Genomic DNA, 20,796 nt, shown 5'->3' with positions numbered 1-20,796 from the left:
TTTAACGTAACATTTATAGACATTCATGAATATAAACTTAGTACTTGTTTCTACAGATTTCATTGGTCAATATTTGCAAAAGCTGACTTCTAAGTATACATTATATCTTTAACATGGAATACACTGATATATACCTCGGTTTTAGCATATCGAATGTATATTGTACCTTTTGCCATTGATATCCTTTATAAACAAGGAACCGTCTTTGTCGATACCACACTCTTGCTGGTCGTTCTCTTCCTAACCATTTAAGAAATATGAGTCTAATTTAGCGATTGATAAAACACATCATAGAAATTGATCTTCGAAAAGTAGCAAAACATGCATCAACAATGTTTTAAAGTCAGTAAAGTATTTAATGGCAGTTTGTATTCTAAATAAGAATCGCGTGGAGCAGCTCATCGGAGAAAATACCATGCATAATATTACTTCAAACCCGTCGGAAAAGCAATGTTAACAATACTTTGATACAGTTAATAATTCATTGATCTCTGTTTTAGCTAGGTAAGCAAATGACAATCAATTAAGTGATTAATTTAAGTCGTATTTTACTGTATTTATTCATAGTGTGATATCTTGTGGTGGCTAAAAGTGGGGTTTTAACTAGATGGCGAATGTATAGTTATTTGGCATGAAGTTGTCATATTTTGTGTCTTAAGAGCAGGTGGGGGTTATCCATGATAATACATATTAAAAATACGCAAAAAGAAGTGAATTTCGTTCACGTCAAATGTTCCCGAAAAGATGCATGCTATTAACGAAATTAAAATCGGCAATAATAAACATTGTTCTTAAGATATTATGTCTGATTTTTTTTAGAAACTCAATGCAGAAGTATTGTTGCTGCATGCAAGGAAAACTTAACTCAAAGTTTACATGAATAAATACTGAGGCGCTTAAACTTGAAAATACTTATTTACACCATTATGTGAGGTAATACATAAGATTATAGACGCTTTTGCCATCAATGGACCGTCAAGTATAAATATTTACCGACTGAATGTATCTTCAACAATTTGTATTGTTAATTAAAGTTTAAATCGTGATATTATTTTGTTTTTGATTTAACGGTATGATGTGTAATACTAAGCATATTAAAATATTATGTTGCATAATATGATCCTTAAGTTATTCCTAATGCATACACTTTGGTGTAATTCGAAAACACACAGCGCTTTCATTAAAGACAGAAATGACTTGGAAACAATATAAACATATTTAGAGAAAATACAATGTATCCCAACTGATATGTTCATATTACGTTTATTATGGACTATTACACGTAAATTATGTGCACACAAAATCGTGTTTACCTGCACAATTTGAAAATATTGTAAATATTATTGGTTGCAACTCCATTTTAAATGCCACTCTAAATATATAAATATTGATATTGTGCATGGAATCGAATATTAAAGCCATAATGTTGTAAACTATTCTGTAGCAGACAAATATAAGCTCTTTAATATACTTGCTTTGAAAAAAAAACACACGAGCGAGTCAATATTTGATGATTGTCATAGTTGCAGATCTAGCCTTAAACAGTCATGTGTCGCACTTATTTCTTTTTAATATAAATATTTGAAGCTACCTTAATATGTATGCTTTTCCTCAATAGTTCACCCACTTCGGAGGCGTTTTCTAACTGAATGGCTTCCGTCATCGCGTCCTTCAAAGTTTGAGGTTTGTACATCTCAAACCACATTTTTAACTCGTTAGTCATTCGCTCTGAAAGATAATACAATTTCCCGCTTTTTAAGTGAATTTTTTTTCCTTCATTTTGTAACAATTAATGTTTTGTGTATACCAATCTCAATTTGCGAGGCAAAATCTGCTTTTTAAAAAACACGTATCAATTCATTGAGAATAACTCCACAAACCAGTTCATCTTGGTCAATATTCGATATTTAAAAAATGGTATCATTCTACACATTAATAAATAATTAAATCAACATGCAAATGAATAATTAGAAAACAATGATGATAAAGTAAGCGTTACTTCTGTTTTTTGTTTGTTTAATTATTTGGTTCTTTTAAAACGAAAAACTATAAGGTAGGTATAGCTTAAATGAAAAAAATTTGCCTTACAAAATGCATGATTAATAACTCAATGACAAGTTTGCAAATCATATCTGAACGAAGAAAAATCCAAGCACATTGTTATGCTTTGAGATTTGTTCAAAATAACAATTTATCGTTAAACACACAATTTGACTGTGTTGTAGAATACGGCGTTTTTCATCTTGTTTAATGTCACGAACGAACATCTTAAAGGTCCCAGCAAGTTATACATATTAAGAGAACATTTAATGTCCGGTATATATATATATGACTTGACATTCGATCTATTTTCAAATGGGCTGAGCAAGATTCATTTTAATATGACCATACATCTAGAATTTAATCTCAATGTGTGGCATTCATCCCATGTAACACAATTTTGTACGCTTCTGATTTATCGGAAAGCATATGAGCAAGCATCTACCAGTCGATGAATTGGATTATGTGAACTGATCAGTCCTTTCTTATTGTTTATGTGCAGTAATATTGTTTGAATATCCATTAAATCATGTATCTGTAACCATGCATCGACATGTGTGTTACACTTACTGAGAGGCACTAAATGAACATCTTTTCGCTTGAAGGTCTTTTCAACACCGCACACTTTTATCGACAGCTCATCTTTATTGTCATCTTTTACTACTGTGGCAATTGCGTAGGGTTTCTGTAGAGTAATATAACAATTCGCAATTGGATTTCACTTATATCACTCTCATGCATATTCATCATAAAATACTATTCAATATAATTATACATTATATATATATATATATATATATATATATATATATATATATATATATATATATATATATATATATATATATATATATATATATATATATATATATATATATATATATATATAATTATACATTTAGTAACTAATTCAGTAATTGTAATTATGAATAAGGTCTTATAACAAAATAAACGTCATTACTGAAGGAGGAAGGGCATAATATTTTCATTATACCACCGCATTGATATCTGTCCTGATATAACGTTGCCTGATATTTTTTTAAATCATGGTCAACAGAACGTTTTTATATCAGTCATGTGTTTAGAATGGTCATATTACTCGGAATCAACAACTATACAGTAATCATTTTTATTAAAATCTAATTAGATTCCACAAAACAATGTGATACCAAGATGTAATATATTTTAAACATAAAATGCAACACAAACAGAAACAACAACATTGTTTTACAAATATTAAGCGCGCGTGCTCATGACGTCATTATTAACACGTCAAACTTTAAAAGAAATATTCTTTCCCGCTAAAACTGCAGCTTTTGAGCCATTATTTTCTCATTATTTCTTTAAAATCGGGGACGTAGAGGTATGATAAACAGATTACTGCCTGATCTTTTTGTAATATATCAGGCTCGGAACAAATAACATAAGGCAGTAACCTGTTATTCTCTATGTATTAAGGACAACTATCTGATGTTGTATGGTTACATGCCAAATATGAAATTACCTGAGCCATATTGTTTTAGACAAAAAGATTTAGTCTGGTTAAGGAGAGTCATTTAATACAATGCCCCAACATTGATGCTTTATTGCTGACATCACAATTTCTACACATACTCATTGAAAAGCAAGATAAATCATGTAATCTTTTGAAGATATGGGCCCTCAAAGAAGGAATTAGTTTAAGCGGAATACGTTTATATACTTGAATAGGCCTTATAACTACGTCGTGCACTACGTTATATCAAGGAGAAGGTGTTACGAAAATAAAAAATAAATCCAACTACATGCCTGAGCTGGTCGATTGACGCCACCACGATCTCTATACAATCAGTAGGATAAAGGAATATGTGATAAAAAGAAAGAACAGTCATCGTTTCCGGACAGGATCAGTTTGTGTTACTACCAGTATGGCCGAAATCCCAAGACTCGTCCGTATGCTACATCAGATACTTAAAACTCATAAAGACTACTTGTTCTTTGTTATACAAACATTAGCTGAATGTTTACGTGTACTAAACATCGCATGTGTGTTTCAAGGGGGAACTACAGCAAAACACTTTGTGTCATTAAGTAGGTTTGAATTCCTGCCAAATGTTTGCTTGATGTTTTTGGTGACTTTTTGGTTTAAATGAGACACATTTCTTATCTGTATATCCAAGTGTTTTATATTTTTCCCTATTTAAAGTCATTCCTATGAATATAAAATATTGCCAAGCTTACGTATTTGTCAGGGGAATAATTCCTTACATTTTTAGTAATTATCAGTTTAATATATTGTTTTGGTGCAAACTATATAACTGCACATTTAAAGTATACATTTATAGTGATATTTAAAAAAAAAAAAATTTAAGATTTAAAACTTCTAGTCAAAATTTAAGAGTTGTAATTTTGTTCAACAAATCATCACTTTTGTACAATGAGATGATATTCAAAAATCAATCTAAATGCACTTATCTTGATTTTTATGAAACATAGTAATATATAACTGTATTTCTGATTCAATAGAAATTATAATATTCTAGAATTATAGCACATTTATTTAAATAAGAGTCTTTAGATTTCCCAATATAAGAGAAAAGAACTTATCCTTTGTTAATCATTAAAAGAACAACAACTAATATTTCATTTAACAACCCAAATAATTAAATTCACCATGAGAATTTCAAAGTAAGGTATTTATGCCCGATATTGACACCGTTTTGAATACAAAACGGCAATACTTGAAAAATCTATGCAGGTAACCATTAAAAATGTAATATACCTCATTTAATGTATCTTAGGTTACAGTTTTAATAAGCAAAATCACTGTTTAAACCTTTGAAAACCGTTTAAAGTAACCGAAAGGTCGTAGCCAGTGTGACGTCATTACCTGATATAACTCGAGCTTTGTCACAGACGTGACGAATACGCCCACATGCCGCATTGACAGAGAATATTTTGCATGTTGTCTTCACACACAAAAAACAGCGGACACAATGCTCAATGTTTAAAACGCACTAAGTGACCCCGTGACCATGGTTTTTGACCCTGCATGGCCCATGTTCGAACTTGACCTACACATCATCTAAATACAACTTCTGACCAAGTGTGCTGAGGATCGGATGAAAACTACTTGAATAAGAGAGCAGACACCAAGCTAAATGTGTTAAACGTACTAAGTTACCCAGTGACCTAGTTTTTAACCCGGCATGACCCATATTCGAACTGGACCTAGACATAGCTAGATACAACTTCTGACCAAGTTTGGTGAAGATCGGATGAACACTACTTGAATTAGAGAGCGGACACCATGCTCAATGTTTAAAACGCACTAAGTTACCCCGTGACCTAGTTTTTGACCTGCCATGACCCATGTTCGAACTTGGCCTAGACATCATCTAGATACAACTGCTGACCAAGTTTGGTGAAGCTCTGATGAAAACTACTTGAATTAGAGAGCGGACAACATGCTGAATGTTAATAATGCACTAAGTGACCCAGTGACCTAGTTTTTGACCCGGCAAGGCCCATGTTCTAACTTGGCCTAGACATCATCTAGATACAACTTCTGACCAAGTTTGGTGAAGATCGGATGAAAACTACTTGAATTAGAGAGCGGACACGGACCGACCGACCGACAGACCGACCGACCGACAGACAGACCGACCGACCGACAGACAAGCTCACTCCTATATACCCCCCCTATACTTCGTTTATTTATTTACAAAAATAACAAGTTCCAGGTTTAGCCTTATGTTTATAAAAACAAAGATTTAATGATAAGGCCGTATGGTCAATTTATTGATTTATTTACTAAGACAATTTTCCTAATAGTTACATTTAAAAGACAAGCCCCGTGCCTAAATGTAATTTTATAAATATACATTCCTTAGTTCAATAGCTGAACGTTTCCTGTCATTTACACATCTTTCTTAATATTTCATACTAACGTCTAGTGTTCAATTGGTATATAAATGGGTCACTTTTTGTACGAACGTAAGCCATTACACACTGCACAAGCAGGGATGTAGTTTCACAATTTCTAATAAATGAAAACTGTCGTCTTCGTTCAATCGAATAGCGATACACCATACACCATACATTAAGTTTGTTGTGGTCCGAAAGAAGAATCATGCAAAGTTAGTATTATTTATAGTATTTATTAAAAAAAAAGTACATACTTCAATTGTAAGCATGGTTTGTTTGATTAAAGATGATGGCGTCTAATTGTGCACTGTCAAAGTTATTCGGGCCTTTCGTAGCAAACGAAAATGCAGATGTATTAATACCTCGTACAAGGCTTTTGAAGGTACAATGGCATTCTAGTGTAGACAAGACTCACACTATAGCAACCATTATGTGGGTATTCTAGTGTTTTTATTAGATTAATAATATGCCTTCCCTACATATTGCCCATAACCCCCACAAGTGTAAAGTCAAAGAATAAGATCCAATTTCGATTTGAAAAAAAAACTACATACCAACGATCCTTTTTAAATACGACATTTTATTTTATAACCAGGCTTCTACCCCTGTAGAAATAAAGAGTAACTCATAGACCTGTCATCGCTTTGAATATTTTTGTCCCCGTCTTTTCATCCGATAGTATGAACGTTTTAGTTATTGCCATGTTTTGTTTATGCACATGTGCGGACATATTAAAAGAAGAACGGCTCGACTTGACGAAGTTCAGTGTATATACTAAGTTTCACGATAACATGTTCTGCACTTTTAAGTTATGACAAAAGAATGAATTTTAGTAACATCGATTCTACCTTTCACATCTGGTTACAGCCCAACAGTATATTATATCCTAAAACAATAGATCATTTCTTTAAAGTTTTTATTATATATTGCTCATATTTCGTCCAAATATACTGAATAGATGTATTCTGGATCTTTTTTATCGCATGTACAATTCATGTAAGTTCAAGATATACATGTGACTCCAACGCTGAAACCGGTATTTGGATTTTACAAAATCTAATTATTCCCTTAAAATAAAGCTTGTAAAATTAGTAAGTCTACATTCTAGGAAATATGGACTATTAAAGTAATCACTGAACGCTACAGATAAGAAGCTATCTGGTAGGATAGTCTGATTAATTAGAATGTAAGATAGTAAAACCATTTAAGAGGTTTTGTATCTCCATTTGTATATGTCAATGTGTTTACGGTTTTATTATGCTGCAGTTGTGTTTGGAAATCTGTGATTGAAAATTAGGTTTTTAAATGCAGTAGATATGCATTCAATCAATTTGTGCAAATACATCTCGTTGATTAGCATGCTCCAACTATTATTTTGCTATTTAGCGAAAATCGCGTTTTTCTAGTTTTGCTATTTCCGTACATTTTTAAATTTGGGTCATAACAGAAAACACATTAACGTGATTTATTATTATTTTGCCGCGTACAGTCCGTTATTTTCCTTACTTGTCAAAGCATGAATAATTTCACAATAGTTGATTGTGTGTTTAAATTCTTTGTCGAACATTATATTATGCTTGATGCTTCACGTAACGTATGAGTGAAAACAAATAGGATGAAATTAATGACCGGAAGTGAACTATAGCAGTATTTGGTATCAGAATCTTGTTAGACTGTAACACTGCTCGAAGCAAAACCTACCTTTGCAGGTTCGAGTCCCAACTTTAGCTTTTCGAATTGAATAGCTTATTTTATTTTGTTTTTATAAATACTGTTTTATTCAACAGTGACGATATGTTACATCCATTTGCATGCTTTAAGTTTACTTGTTAACATATTCGAAAATACCCTATAAACAGTATATAAAAGCAATTGGACACAATCTGACGTTTGACATATACTTTTAATGTTAAGCTGCTGTTGATACACTTTAACCCTAATGTAGTAAAAAATCGAATATAAATTAACAACTTTTAATTGTATATCTTAAGGATTACAAAAAAAAGAATTATGTTACGAAATTCGAATTAGAACCGTTTTGAAGCGTATGCGCCTCCTATTTAAACCATTGACAATCTCTAACGTATAGGATTTCAGTATTAGGCATTTTATAGTCCGACACATCGTTGACAACCTTTTTGTGTATCCGTTAACTTACCTTGCAAATCTGTACGATGTCATCTTTGGTAAATGTTGGATGAATCGAATCATCCGCAACAATAAGCGTCCTCCTACGAAAAGAACAAATAAAATGTGTGCATTGGAAATGCTTTATATGATAGTTTTCGATTATAAGGTTTTTACTATAATCTTGGAATACCTTCGTTATTACAGACCCACCCCCATCCCCAAGCCCCCCTCCCCAAAAAAAACAAACCACAAACACAAATAAAATAAAAAAACAAAAACCATTCAACAATGTAATACTCATCCACTTAATAACTTAACATGAGTATGCTATCCCAGGCAAAAAGACAATCTTATCGCGGTATTTGTTTCGATAAAGGACTTAGGTCAATTTATCTGCGAATAATATTACAGTTGTTTTATATAAATTTTAATGGTACGCAGTTATGACACAATATGTTTTGCAGATATTACTTCAACTTGTTGTCATTAACGATGCTCCCAAGACTTGGTAAATCGTGAACATGACCTAATAACTTATTGGGGCGTGTAAGTATGTAAGTAAGACGTGAAGTCGATTCGAAAGTCAAAGTTAAAAGTTACTAAGTCTCGGAAACGTCAGCGAGCTCGTTGGAAAGACTCAGTATCTCGTTAATAAGAGATAACTTACTGGCGGTAACGTTTTAGTCAAATTATTAGAATATACGCAGTTGAAAACTCTTTATAAACGCGAATCCGTCCGATTTATATCGTCTGCAATTATGAAAGCCTGCATTGTCCTCGCGCTTAGAACCGTAACTTAATGATGGTGTTCAAGTCTGCATTTAACAACACGAAACTCCGAACAAACCGGAATTCATCGACAGCGATCGAATATGCAGCAAGGGTAAACTTACCAACGTAAAGACCTAAAGATTACTAGGTAATTTTACAGAATAAGGTTTTTATATTTTTCTTCGAACATTTTATCGAAAGTCATTTGGATGTACATTTTAATAAGTATGCGTTGATTCGCATAACAAGGCTGTAATTTACAGATTCCAAATGTTTCAAACTAAAATTATTTTGATAGACTCTTATGTCGATCCAACAAACTACTCACTCGTTCCCTAATACATATCTCGTTCACACGAGCTACTAAGACGTTTTCACGGAAAACCAAAGATCCATGACTGCCGAAGTCGAGAGCCCGTGATACCAATCGGCCGGACGAAATTTAATCATCAAAACATGCGAATGCTACTTCTGTATCTCATTTTACAAGAGACGTATCGCAGTGAAATTTTTAATGTCAAAACAATGATATGACGAAATAAAGCTTACTTCAAGTTATGTATGTTCTTGATATTTCAGTACATAGAATGTCAATGAAACTTACGTTGGAAATTTATGTCTATACATCACAAAAGGTAATGCAATGTTTAGAACAAGAACTCCTTAAAGGGGCCTTTTCACAGATTTTGGCATGTTTTGAAGTTTGTCATTAAATGCTTTATATTGATAAATGTAAACATTAAATTTTAAAAGCTCCAGTAAACAATCAAAAATAAAATTTAAAAAAGGAAAAAAAAGTAGCCCTCAGCAGGGCTCGAACCAGGGAACCCCGGAGTCCTGAAGTAAAAACGCATTAGCCAACTGAGCCATCCTGCCAATCATACATAGAATGCGTATTTTATACGTTATATAAGCAATCTTCGTAGTTTCACAAATTTAAACGACAACAACAAAACTCTCCAAATTATTCAATCGTTTCGCGTTGCAACGCTCTATAATTTTTAGGTTTTTAAATCGTCAAAAAATGCATATAATGGCTATATTAGACCATGGCAAATGTTCAGTAATACTGTTTGCTCACAAATATCATAACTAAACCGAAAATTTGCGAATCTGAAACAATTTTTTTCAATTTTGTCAATTTACCAAACCGTGAAAAGATCCCTTTAATGACACTGACGCGCTAAACTAACTTCAAAGTGATTGAACACGTGGGACTAAGTATCATCTTTAAGTATCATCTTAATAAGTCATAAATGAGGAAGTTACTGTGGTAAAATGGATTCGTTTTTGACCAGATGGCCTCTATTGACCTTAGCTGACCCCAAGTTAATATTTGCGTTTCATAAAAATGCTGGCCATGACACATTATTATTAGTCTTTAAAGTGTTACAATTTACATTGATTTACTTTGTGTTTTAATTTTATGTGATCCGAAAACGACCTTGAATTAGGAATAGTCCAGATAAACCATCTGGCCATGTTACATCAAGATTGAATCATAAGTGTGGCCTTTTTTTAAAAGATTAATCGTGGTGACGAAGATTTGACCCCACTTAACCCAAATTAAAACGTGGTGAAGATATTTTCAAAATTATAATTCTGACCCAGTTTCATGAAAATCGTTCGATAAATATAGCTTCTAGTTTGGTTTCTTGTAGTATTTTAAATAAGATCTGGTGTCCTAGTTTTGGATATAAATTACTAAAATTCGATATTGGAATGGATTTAATAAATATTGAAATACTATTCTTAGTCTAAGAACAGACTCAAAGACAAACCGGCGTCCTCTACATTATTACCAACAATTAGACCAGTTGACATAGTGAAAGGAAAGAGATTTGACATGGTTACCAACTTCTGTTTCCGAAATTTCCAATCTCAAGCTTTGCTTATATTGATCTGACCGATATTGAATATCAACGTTTATGACACAATATGACAGAAATATACTTATGTACAAGACGTTTTGTAATAATAAAAAAAATCAGGCTTCACGATTAGCAAAGATCCACGACATACATCGATCAATGCATGCCACACTTTAACGGGCGCTTGATGGAGACTGTCCACAATATATAAACCGGACCACTTCATGCTAAGGGAACTTAATATCAGGAAGTAAACATCCAGCTGTTTTGGTCTTCGAATCTTTAAACTTGAAATGTTTCCCTTATCTAACACAATTTCCATAGTGATTCTTAGGTAAATACGTCGCACTTCTATTTTAGCACTATTGTCAATAACATAATGTTACCAGACAAAAGAGCGCATAACATTTCGATTGCCAATATCTCCATTTAAAACAGACTAAGGGTTATTCATGCTCAATTGAGAAAACGACACTTTCACGAAATGTTGTTAATAAACATGGCCAACTTTGTGCTGTTGTTAATACCAGTGCATACCTTTTTGCGTTGATATCCGTGACAAATAATGATCCTTCTTCGTCAATGCCGAACAGCCCTTGATTCTGAAATCAATATATTTGAATACTGTCAAAACGATGCACGTGAAATGCATCTATTATCATATCTGTATAATGAAATTTGTTTATCTCCCATGTTGACAGTTTATCAGTTCACCCTGAAGCCATTTTATTACATCGTTTGTATCCATCGAATGTTATAAATTGTGTAATTGTATGGAAATCAAGCTTTAAATATCTCAACCCCATTCATGTACCATTTAAGTAGAATCGTCAAACAAACAATTCATATATGTATATGTGGCTGGGAACGCTATTTTGACCATTGAGGTAAAAAAAAAGACTTTTTCAGCTAAGCATATATTATGAAAGTGGTACATCTTAGTAAACAAAATCCGCAATTTGAGCATCCAATTCCTTAAAATGACGACGTTATGCCATTTTTGTTGTCGATTGCATATACATGATATTTGTTATCAACAATGTTTTCGAAGTCAATATAACTGGTATATATATATATAGTAGTCTTGCATATTTGTTCTTTGTATCATGCAACAAAATGTAGTTTAAGTTTCTTATAAAGGTTTATTAAAAACTTCACATGCTATTGAAATTCATGAAATTGAAAAGGTCTAGCATTAGTAAAGACCTCGATATAAAATCAGAGTGACGATATATTTAATTTTGAGAAACCATATCGAATGTCAACATCAGATTTTGTTAGGTATGATACAAGATTTAACTCAATGTAATGTTTGGAAAACAGGGCTATACTCAAGATGTGCAGTCTCTTAGTAAAATTCTGATAAGAAACGTGTACCTTAAAATATGCATAACAGTTAATAAAAACGTTTTCTCGTTTTGCAAAATCTCGAAAAAAGTAAAGCGTTATGCAATCTTAAATAACTCATATATCTGCTTATAGTATAACCTATTTGTACTGTTTGGATTCGAAATAATATATCTTACAAAAGTCGAGTCAATGCGATGTTATTATACATTAACAATAAAAAAGTTCTTGTTGATTGATAATTACCACGCGAAATATATATACGAAGTCGGTAAGTGTGCATCTTTTCACGCCAATCATTTGCTTGCAATATTTCAAATGGATCCTTTCAATGCGTACACGTTTGACGCAATTCCACATTTCGATTCATTTATTGAGACTCGGAGTTATTATGTTTATGACATACATTAAGATTATAACATCATTTTCATCAAATTTTAAATGCTTGGAGTGAAGATGTAAATTTAATACCAATGCGATTGAATGATATGCTTTATGAATTGTTGTATTAATGTGTGTAGACATAAAAAGCACTCTTCCGCTCTAAAACAGATTAGAATTTCAGTTAATTAAAATGAGTCATTCATTCAATCAAATTACTGAAAGTACTGGTGGGCAATTTTGCTCAAATTTTGTGGTCGTAAAAACACTATACACCGTGATGCCAACCAATCACCCTTGTTGAATAAAACTGATAAGGAAGGGTGACAGGCTGTCAACATAATATACGGTTTAGCTATTGGGTTTAAAAGTTAATGTTGCTTTGTAAAACAAGTCATTGTCGCACGTGACAATTCATAACTGTGAAACGTTTGTGAATACAATTTTGATAATTATCATTTTAACTGGTGACATAGGTTTTTACTCTGACTTAGTGTTATATGTGTCTGAGATTTCGTGAAGACAAACGTTGTCATAAGGTTTCAATACATCATGTAGATTTAATTATATATATATATATATATATATATATATATATATATATATATATATATATATATATATATATATATTCAATTAATTTATTTGCAGGATTTAAAGTCACACCGACACAGTGTAGGCCATATAGCGTCTTATGGGAACAAACAAAATGTCGATAATGTTCTACTGTTAGGACGGACATATACGAGATTGTTTTGATTACTTGGAAAACATTAACGCAAATTAATTAGCTGCCGTGAAAGTGACAACCACAACATGTATTTCGTGTGTAAGGAAAAAGTTCGGAACTGGCATGAAAAGCACGGGCGAAATGTCATATAAAAACTTTGTAGCCCAGAGAGAATTGAGAGTTTTCTTTGACAGTAAAAATGTAGCGCGTGGTAATTAAATTGTGTCGCCCATATCGCGAACGCAGTTGATTTCTTAAAACGAAAGAACATAAATGCGCTGTATCGGTTAAGTGTAGATAAGTGTAGATAGTTCAGTATTGAACCGATATTTCGTCGCTGTATACACCTTCCATGGGGACTGCGTGTTACTCGGGTGCTAATGCCACAGTGAATCAAAGCGCTGAAGGCACTGGAGATGTTCGCTGTTGCATAATTTAAGACGCAATTAATTTTTGAAAATCAATCGCAAGTTTAAAATGAACACACGCCATTCAACTTTATAAAGTGTGTGTCATAGCGCACGGGTCGAATTTGTGTGCACTTTTTATCATCCTTATTATTTCATAGAAATAACTAAGACAAAATAAAAACAACATGCTTTTTGGAAGTTCTGAAAGCATAGAAAGTATGATGAAAATGGTTATGCGAACTTAATATAAAGAAAATTTGCAGTCACCATCATATTAAAGGAATATTTTTCTAAGATCAAATGACTATCTCACCAAGAATATAAATTCATAATGAAAGTTCCGTGTACAAAATTTTTGATTTTTGACACCATATACAAATTCAAAATATACAATAATCTTCGTATCTTGTATATGGAGGAATAAAAGTATATAAACATTGCTGTTTATGCTTTACTTGTTACCCGAGCAGTTCACACGGTGTCAACAACGCTAACATAAACATAGGTATAGAGCACTAATGCGCTTTTAGGCGTAGCTGTTTCAGTTTTCATCTTAGTGACTTTTACATAACGCCAACAAACACGCATGAATATTTTCGAATATTTAATAAGCTGATTCGAGATACAACCTCTGAATTTTTGCTAAATCACTGCGTATGTGCTCAATTCAAAGGATGCAGCACTGTTCAGTGTAAGGAATTCCGGACTTCTCTCTGTATGCTCAAACGACACAAATTGTGGCCCTGTTACAATTACGCGTTACAATCAATCTCGCAGAATTTCACTTTCGCCTCCAAGATGAGTAAACAATCATTAGCGAAAAAGTATAGTGTCACGATAAGAGAAAATCGTTTAATTATCATACCACAATGTTTGCCGTACTTGGTCAGCACGTCTGGAAATCATTCCTTAATGTGTGGATAGGCTGCCATTATTAACAAGTTTGCTATTTTGAATTCAATTTTGTATCAAAAAGCATTGTTCTTAAATGTGGCATTTTCAATTCGCAATGAGATTTGTAATGACCCTCGTCATGCGAAAATGGGTCTTATTCCATATTCGCCCATCATATAAATAGCCCACTCAGCTATCCCTCCTTCTGGTAAGGAGAAACATAGCATATTGAGTGATTTTAAAGCGAACAGCATCGCCTATGGCCTGACTGCGCAAAAGCACATGTTGGGTTTAACAAACGCTTGCCGAAACGCATAAGACCCATTTTCGCATGACGGCGCTATTGACGTGTGATTTAAATGTGTCGAAAGAAAACGGCGTTTAAATCAAATATAAACATACGATATATTTCGATAGAGAAGAAAGATACTCATAACAAGGCATATGAGGACACATATGAAGTTCTCTCCCGTAGTATATTTTTTATTTTCTCACACTAATGTGTGGTTTGACAATGCTAACACACATTTCATGCGGTGAATATGCAGCTTACAAGTGAAAAACACAACACAATAGTTTAACTTTTGTTTAATTGTATTTAATTATTTAGAAAAGTAAATTGCAAACTTTATTTCAAAGTCAGCGTATACGCCGACTACATTTTTAAAAGACATTTATTGTTATAAATATATTAAATATAATATATTTAGTTGTTTTCGGTTTTAGCGATTATAAAGCATTTTCGAGGTTGCCTATAGTATCCCGTAAATACAAAAGATCGCCGCTATCTGTTCAGAACCAAAGAACGTTTTTAGAAATACCCGCTGTAGTAGCATGAACGAGGTTATGAAACAGGTCATTCGTATTATTATTATAAATTGTTTGTTATATTCGGGTTAAGCGATTATGAAACTTGTTTTTGTTTTTGTCTATCGTATCGCTGAAGTTATTGTTGGACTTGTGTTTAGCGTTTTATAAATTGAGAATATACATAAGCGTCAACTTTTTCCCGAATCTCTCAATTTACGACCTGTACTTCGTAATTGAGTTGTATGTGAGAGCGTAACCTATTGCGTTGTTATAACCCGTAAACTTTCCTTTGTTTATCGACAGGCGCATCTATTAATAGCCTCATATCATGAATGCCAAAACACCCGCGAAAAAAGAACCACGTGACCAAATAGGACGCTAAACGCAAATACCATGTGACTACGACTTTTATTGTCGCTCCTTTGAAGCCGGAGCCTCGTGTTTGCTATTACGTAAAGAATTGACCTCTAACTGAAGTAAGCAAAGGAAACGCAGCACCCAATTGACCCATTCCTTCTATGTGCGAAGGCAGATTGAATTTTACTGATGTATGGTTTGCCTATTATAACACACATTATAATGCGGTAAATATGCGACTAACAAGTAAAAAATACTATAATTATACTTTTGTTTTGAATTAAGTTATTTAGAAACCAAAATTCCAAACCTTATTTCAAAACAGCATGACTACATTTTTTATAGAATATTCTTGTTATATTTAAATGTTTTTTTTAACAGTTTCAGCGATAATGAAACATTTTTCATGTTGTCTATCGTATCCCTGTAATAATTGTTGAACTCGTGGTCAACGTATTATTAATTGAGACCTGTGAATATAAACAAGCGTAACCTTATACTAGTGCGTTATTCTCATCCGGACTCCCCTTTGTTTATCGCCAGCCGCAGAGTTATGAATGAGCTGAGCGAAAATACTACGTCACGCAGACGCAGCAGAAAGTGGACTATTTTAATCATTCATAAACAATCTCCTCCGCGACACGTACATTACGATCATTGTTTATTGATTCTTTTCTATAAAACACCGTTCGAAAATATTGAATGTAACACGATATTAATATAATGTTTCCATTTGTGAATACACATAATTGGAGAACTCAAACCTCTTGCATAAATTATACAACTCTTTCTTGCGCGGATACGCAATCGGGTATTGGGTTAATAATACCTAGGCCGTATCGACCTGAATTTCACATCAAGCACATTAGACGGTCGCTAAAGCGACCATCTAAAAATTGTTTCCATGGATGGAACGCGTTCATCGGAGCTATTTTGTTTGCGAATGCAGGATCTGGATGCAAAGTATTTCAATGCAGTAACGGACAACATTCTTCGGTATACGTATAGTGTGTTACCTATGGGGCGAATTGCAGAAGGCCAAAACCTCTCGTGCGAAGACGAAATACCGGGCGTAAAGACGGGTATCTCCACAACAATATAATATTGGAAAGGCCTTATATATTTCACAGTGTGAAATGTGTTTGTTTGAACGACGGCTTGAAAAGCGGAATACTTTTGTGTTTTATGTATGGTAAATTCCTTAATATAAGTATATGTTAGTATATGTAATGAGGAATTTTACAATAGGGGAGGATTGAGATTCCATGCCCAATTATGGACCAAACGAGTTTAAATGTAGAATATGCAAGAAAGAATCCTTCAACAGAGCCGGACTAAAAGTGCAAATAAAAAGCACGAACCAAACAAAAACATATACAGCTGATGTCTGTAGTGTTTTTTTTATATATAAAGTCTACATAGACACGCCTGCAATATAATTGCCATGAGTGCTACTTAATTACACGTTTTGTTCCGTATATGTAATGATGCTAGTTTCTCACGTTTTTTTTTAAATTTAAATAATTGTAAACCATTATCTGTGTTACGTTATTTCTCCAGACGATGTCTCTGGATACATTTTAAAGTGTATTCAGAACTTACATACATGATAAAAATGAATTCGTTATGCATTTGAAATATAAACAAGACTAAGATTAGAAGGCAATGTAGGAACAAAACGAAATAACGTATCTAAGTGAACCAATACTTTATTTCCTCAATACAACAGTCTCAAACAATATGTATTTACATAGTTATAAAAGAGAAAAAATATACATGTAAATATTGATTACTTCCACTGAAATCATATCGTGTATAATACACTGTATTGCATTTGCACAAATCTTTATATCCACTACAAGTTCACTTTTTGCGATTATAATATATTCTCTTACTCAGAACTTGTTTAAAGAAGGTCTTCCTAAATGTGTCACATCAAAGTAATATACACATCAGTAACGTAATGGAAAACGCATCAAATATCATTGTATTTAACAAAAAGTTAATATTTACAAAAAATCGATAAAAACCATCCACTCATAAGCATCTTATCTGCGAACATGAGGTAAACCATTTTGCTTCAGATATTCCGAATCGCAAAAATGGTAGTATTTGGTTACATCAACATTATAATAGTATCGAACCGGCTTTACCCTTTTCTGTTTTTCATTACACTAATATTGCATGTATATGTGATTGTTTTGTGTGTTTAACTGGCGTGGTACTTCGACGTAATCATTTTTGTTTGATTAGTGGGTTTTCATGTTCCTTTTGCTTTCTAGAGCGGTACACACTTCGTAACGCCTTCTTTTTTAATCTTGGCATCCTCAACGTCTTTAATTGGCGTCTTGATACCTGGAAATAGTAAGTATAGTATCCCGTATAGTAAGCATAGTATATTCCGTTTGAAGCATATTCAAACATAAGTATGTTCATATGTGGTAAAATAAACAGGTAAAAAATTCACTGTGTAAACAATACCGTCTATTGCCTTATATTACGCACGCCAAATGTTAGCGTTTAGTATGTGAGAAAACATATAATAATAATAAATGATAATATAACAATTAATCCAAATATCAAAACAATGATAACTCTTAATCTCTGACGAGAAAATGTCCTCAAAAACATTTTCACCAAATCATTCACGACAGTTATTTCGTTTTAAAACATTTTAACATAGGAAATAACTGTTTGTCATTTGGAAGTCAAGTCCCAACATATGCTTAAAAGGATGTCAGTTTCAAAAAGGGGAGTTGAACCGTTATAATTCGGCATTAAATGAATTAATAGACAAATGCGTCGAGATAATTACATAATCGTGATTAAATTTTATGTTATATTTTACTGTAAACATGCACAAATACTGTTTATTATGAGCGAAACTGATATTCGAACATCCAAAATATCGAAGGTAAAGAAATTACACGACAAATTTGCGGACGATTTTCCTTCAATATCTTCTTTATTCCGACGTCAACGGTATTGAAGTAAAAAAGCGAGGGGATCACAAACACCGTATAGCCGAAAGGGCGTATTCATTAAACAGAAATATACATATAAAGTGGCTTACCTGGTGAAACATTTCTGCTACTCCTTCACGAAAATGACACAAATGACGCCATCTTGGAAGCAAGTTTTAACTGACCTCACTTTAAGCCGGTATGATCCCGTATACGCATGCCCCCTTGATGCGGGTCTTTTCGAAACATGTTCTTTCTTTTTGTGCGTGTTATAGATGTAAAGTCTACCGATTTTAAATAACTAGTTGCTTCAAACACTATTTTAGACTAATGTTATCGTATGGATTTCATGCACTATTCCCTATTATTTAAATGTAATACACTCTGATCTGTGTTAAACCGCACATAAGAAACTCTTGTTTTGTTTATATTTTGATTAAATCATTTAATGGCAAAACATGCCAATATATTGCCATTAAATAAATTTTGAATGTACCTGTTTTGTTTCGTATCAGGACTTAACATGAATGTCGCGCAGCGCACCGAATATATATACGTTGACATTTCAGAGTCAATTCGTTGTAAGTTGATATATCTTCAGCTCGACGCTGCACATTTGCGCTTTAAGAATTCATGATTAAAAAAAATAATATGTGACATCTGCGTAAAACGCAAACGGACCAATCGGATAAATTTGACCAACACAGATGTGCCGTTGGCACCTTCAAGCATATGAATATTAATACAATTCTCTGATATTCACTTAAACGATTAATAAAGGTATACGACTAAACCAGAAGATATAAATTAATACACACGGGTGTCTTGTGTATGTGCAAGTGTTTAGAGCTAATCGATTGGATTTTGCAAACATTTCCTTCTATTGACCAATAAAGAATGATTACATCACTTGTTGGTTTACTGGTCTACTGGCGAATAATGATCATTACAGACAGCATGTTGTATTATGATGATTTGACGTATACTACAACAGCAATATAACTTGAAATAAATATTAGGATTTTTAAGTTATTTGACTTACATGTTCAGCACTGCCCAGTAGTTTCCTCACTTGTGTAACATTTTCGGTCATGACAGCTGTTCGCATTTCGTCGTTTTCATTTCCAAGCATGTGCGTCTCAACCCACTTCTTAATCTGCTTTGTCAACGCATCTGAATTATCGTTGCATATATAAAACTAAAACGGAAATTAGAAATCTCCGAAATCTTTTTTTAACAATTACAATTGTAATTCTTATAATCAGAAAATAAAAACAATATCAGATATAACCGTATTGTGAAAACATCAATTGTCGAAAACACTCAAATCCAATTTACGTCTTGTCATTTTTGTGCAAATGAAAAGGATGATACTTTTGATTTATCCAATAATACTAGTTTAATAAATTAGCTATGTGGTTAAAACGTTGATATATTTGGAATAGTAAATAGCTGACACATCAAATTGAATTAGCTTCTTGGCAGGAACAATTTAGTATGCCGGCTTAATATTAGTTCATATATACATGTACTATATCGATGCTGTATGATGATTACTTCTCAAAGCTCAGAAATTATCGTTTGATTTAACTCGGTCTTTCCAACACAAAATATACTTTTCACAAGAGTATCAAATACGGTAAAATGCAAGGCGGTAGAATGGTACCAGACATTCCATATGAGTTAAAGATGAAAGTATGTATATAACTGTAACGTATACAATACTAACAATATGTACTAGCCGATATTGTCAATGTAACAGAAACACATGTCGCATCTGAACAATATGTAATTATCTTTAGATACTATATATAATGTGCGGTTCTACTTATCTTAGTTATTGAAATAAACCGTCGAACACACACAAGTGGAATAGTTCTTGTAAAAAATTCGCTGTTTATAGCTAAAATACAAAGTATTATAACATATTAAAACATCTTGTTTTTTAATGGTCAAATGGGGCATGGTATATAATGTCAGCATATTCGAACAATTCACTCTATATCATGAGCTTCATTTTGTGTTTGTTTAATTATTTTAAACAGACTTTCTCGTGTTTTTTTTTGCGAATGCACTTATGCACCCAGTACACTGCTCAAACAATCGAAACAAATGATAGAGTATGATAAGCCACATAGATACTAGTACCGCAACATCTTGGAAGACTTCAGTGCTTTGTTCAGTAA

At 32.9% G+C, this 20,796-nt stretch overlaps 1 protein-coding gene across 4 annotated transcripts in view; it reads right to left on the bottom strand.

Moving 5' to 3' along the window:
* The window catches only part of LOC127849623 (uncharacterized), a 100,602-nt gene that overhangs the window by 16,555 nt on the left and 63,251 nt on the right, over positions 1-20,796 (bottom strand). For all 4 annotated transcript variants that reach the window (XM_052382359.1, XM_052382362.1, XM_052382360.1 and 1 more), the window contains 6 exons: positions 19,653-19,783; positions 11,256-11,320; positions 8,105-8,177; positions 2,611-2,725; positions 1,592-1,728; positions 167-240 (listed from right to left, as the gene is read on the bottom strand). In XM_052382359.1, the coding sequence (XP_052238319.1) occupies positions 167-240; positions 1,592-1,728; positions 2,611-2,725; positions 8,105-8,177; positions 11,256-11,320; positions 19,653-19,783 (595 nt within the window). The remainder of the gene's footprint in view (positions 1-166; positions 241-1,591; positions 1,729-2,610; positions 2,726-8,104; positions 8,178-11,255; positions 11,321-19,652; positions 19,784-20,796) is intronic.

Source organism: Dreissena polymorpha, chromosome 11 (genome assembly GCF_020536995.1).
Source record: "Dreissena polymorpha isolate Duluth1 chromosome 11, UMN_Dpol_1.0, whole genome shotgun sequence".
In the NCBI taxonomy this organism is placed as follows: domain Eukaryota; kingdom Metazoa; phylum Mollusca; class Bivalvia; order Myida; family Dreissenidae; genus Dreissena; species Dreissena polymorpha.
The sequence above is the reverse complement of the archived record's forward strand: the minus strand, read 5'-3'. Positions and strand labels throughout refer to the sequence as shown.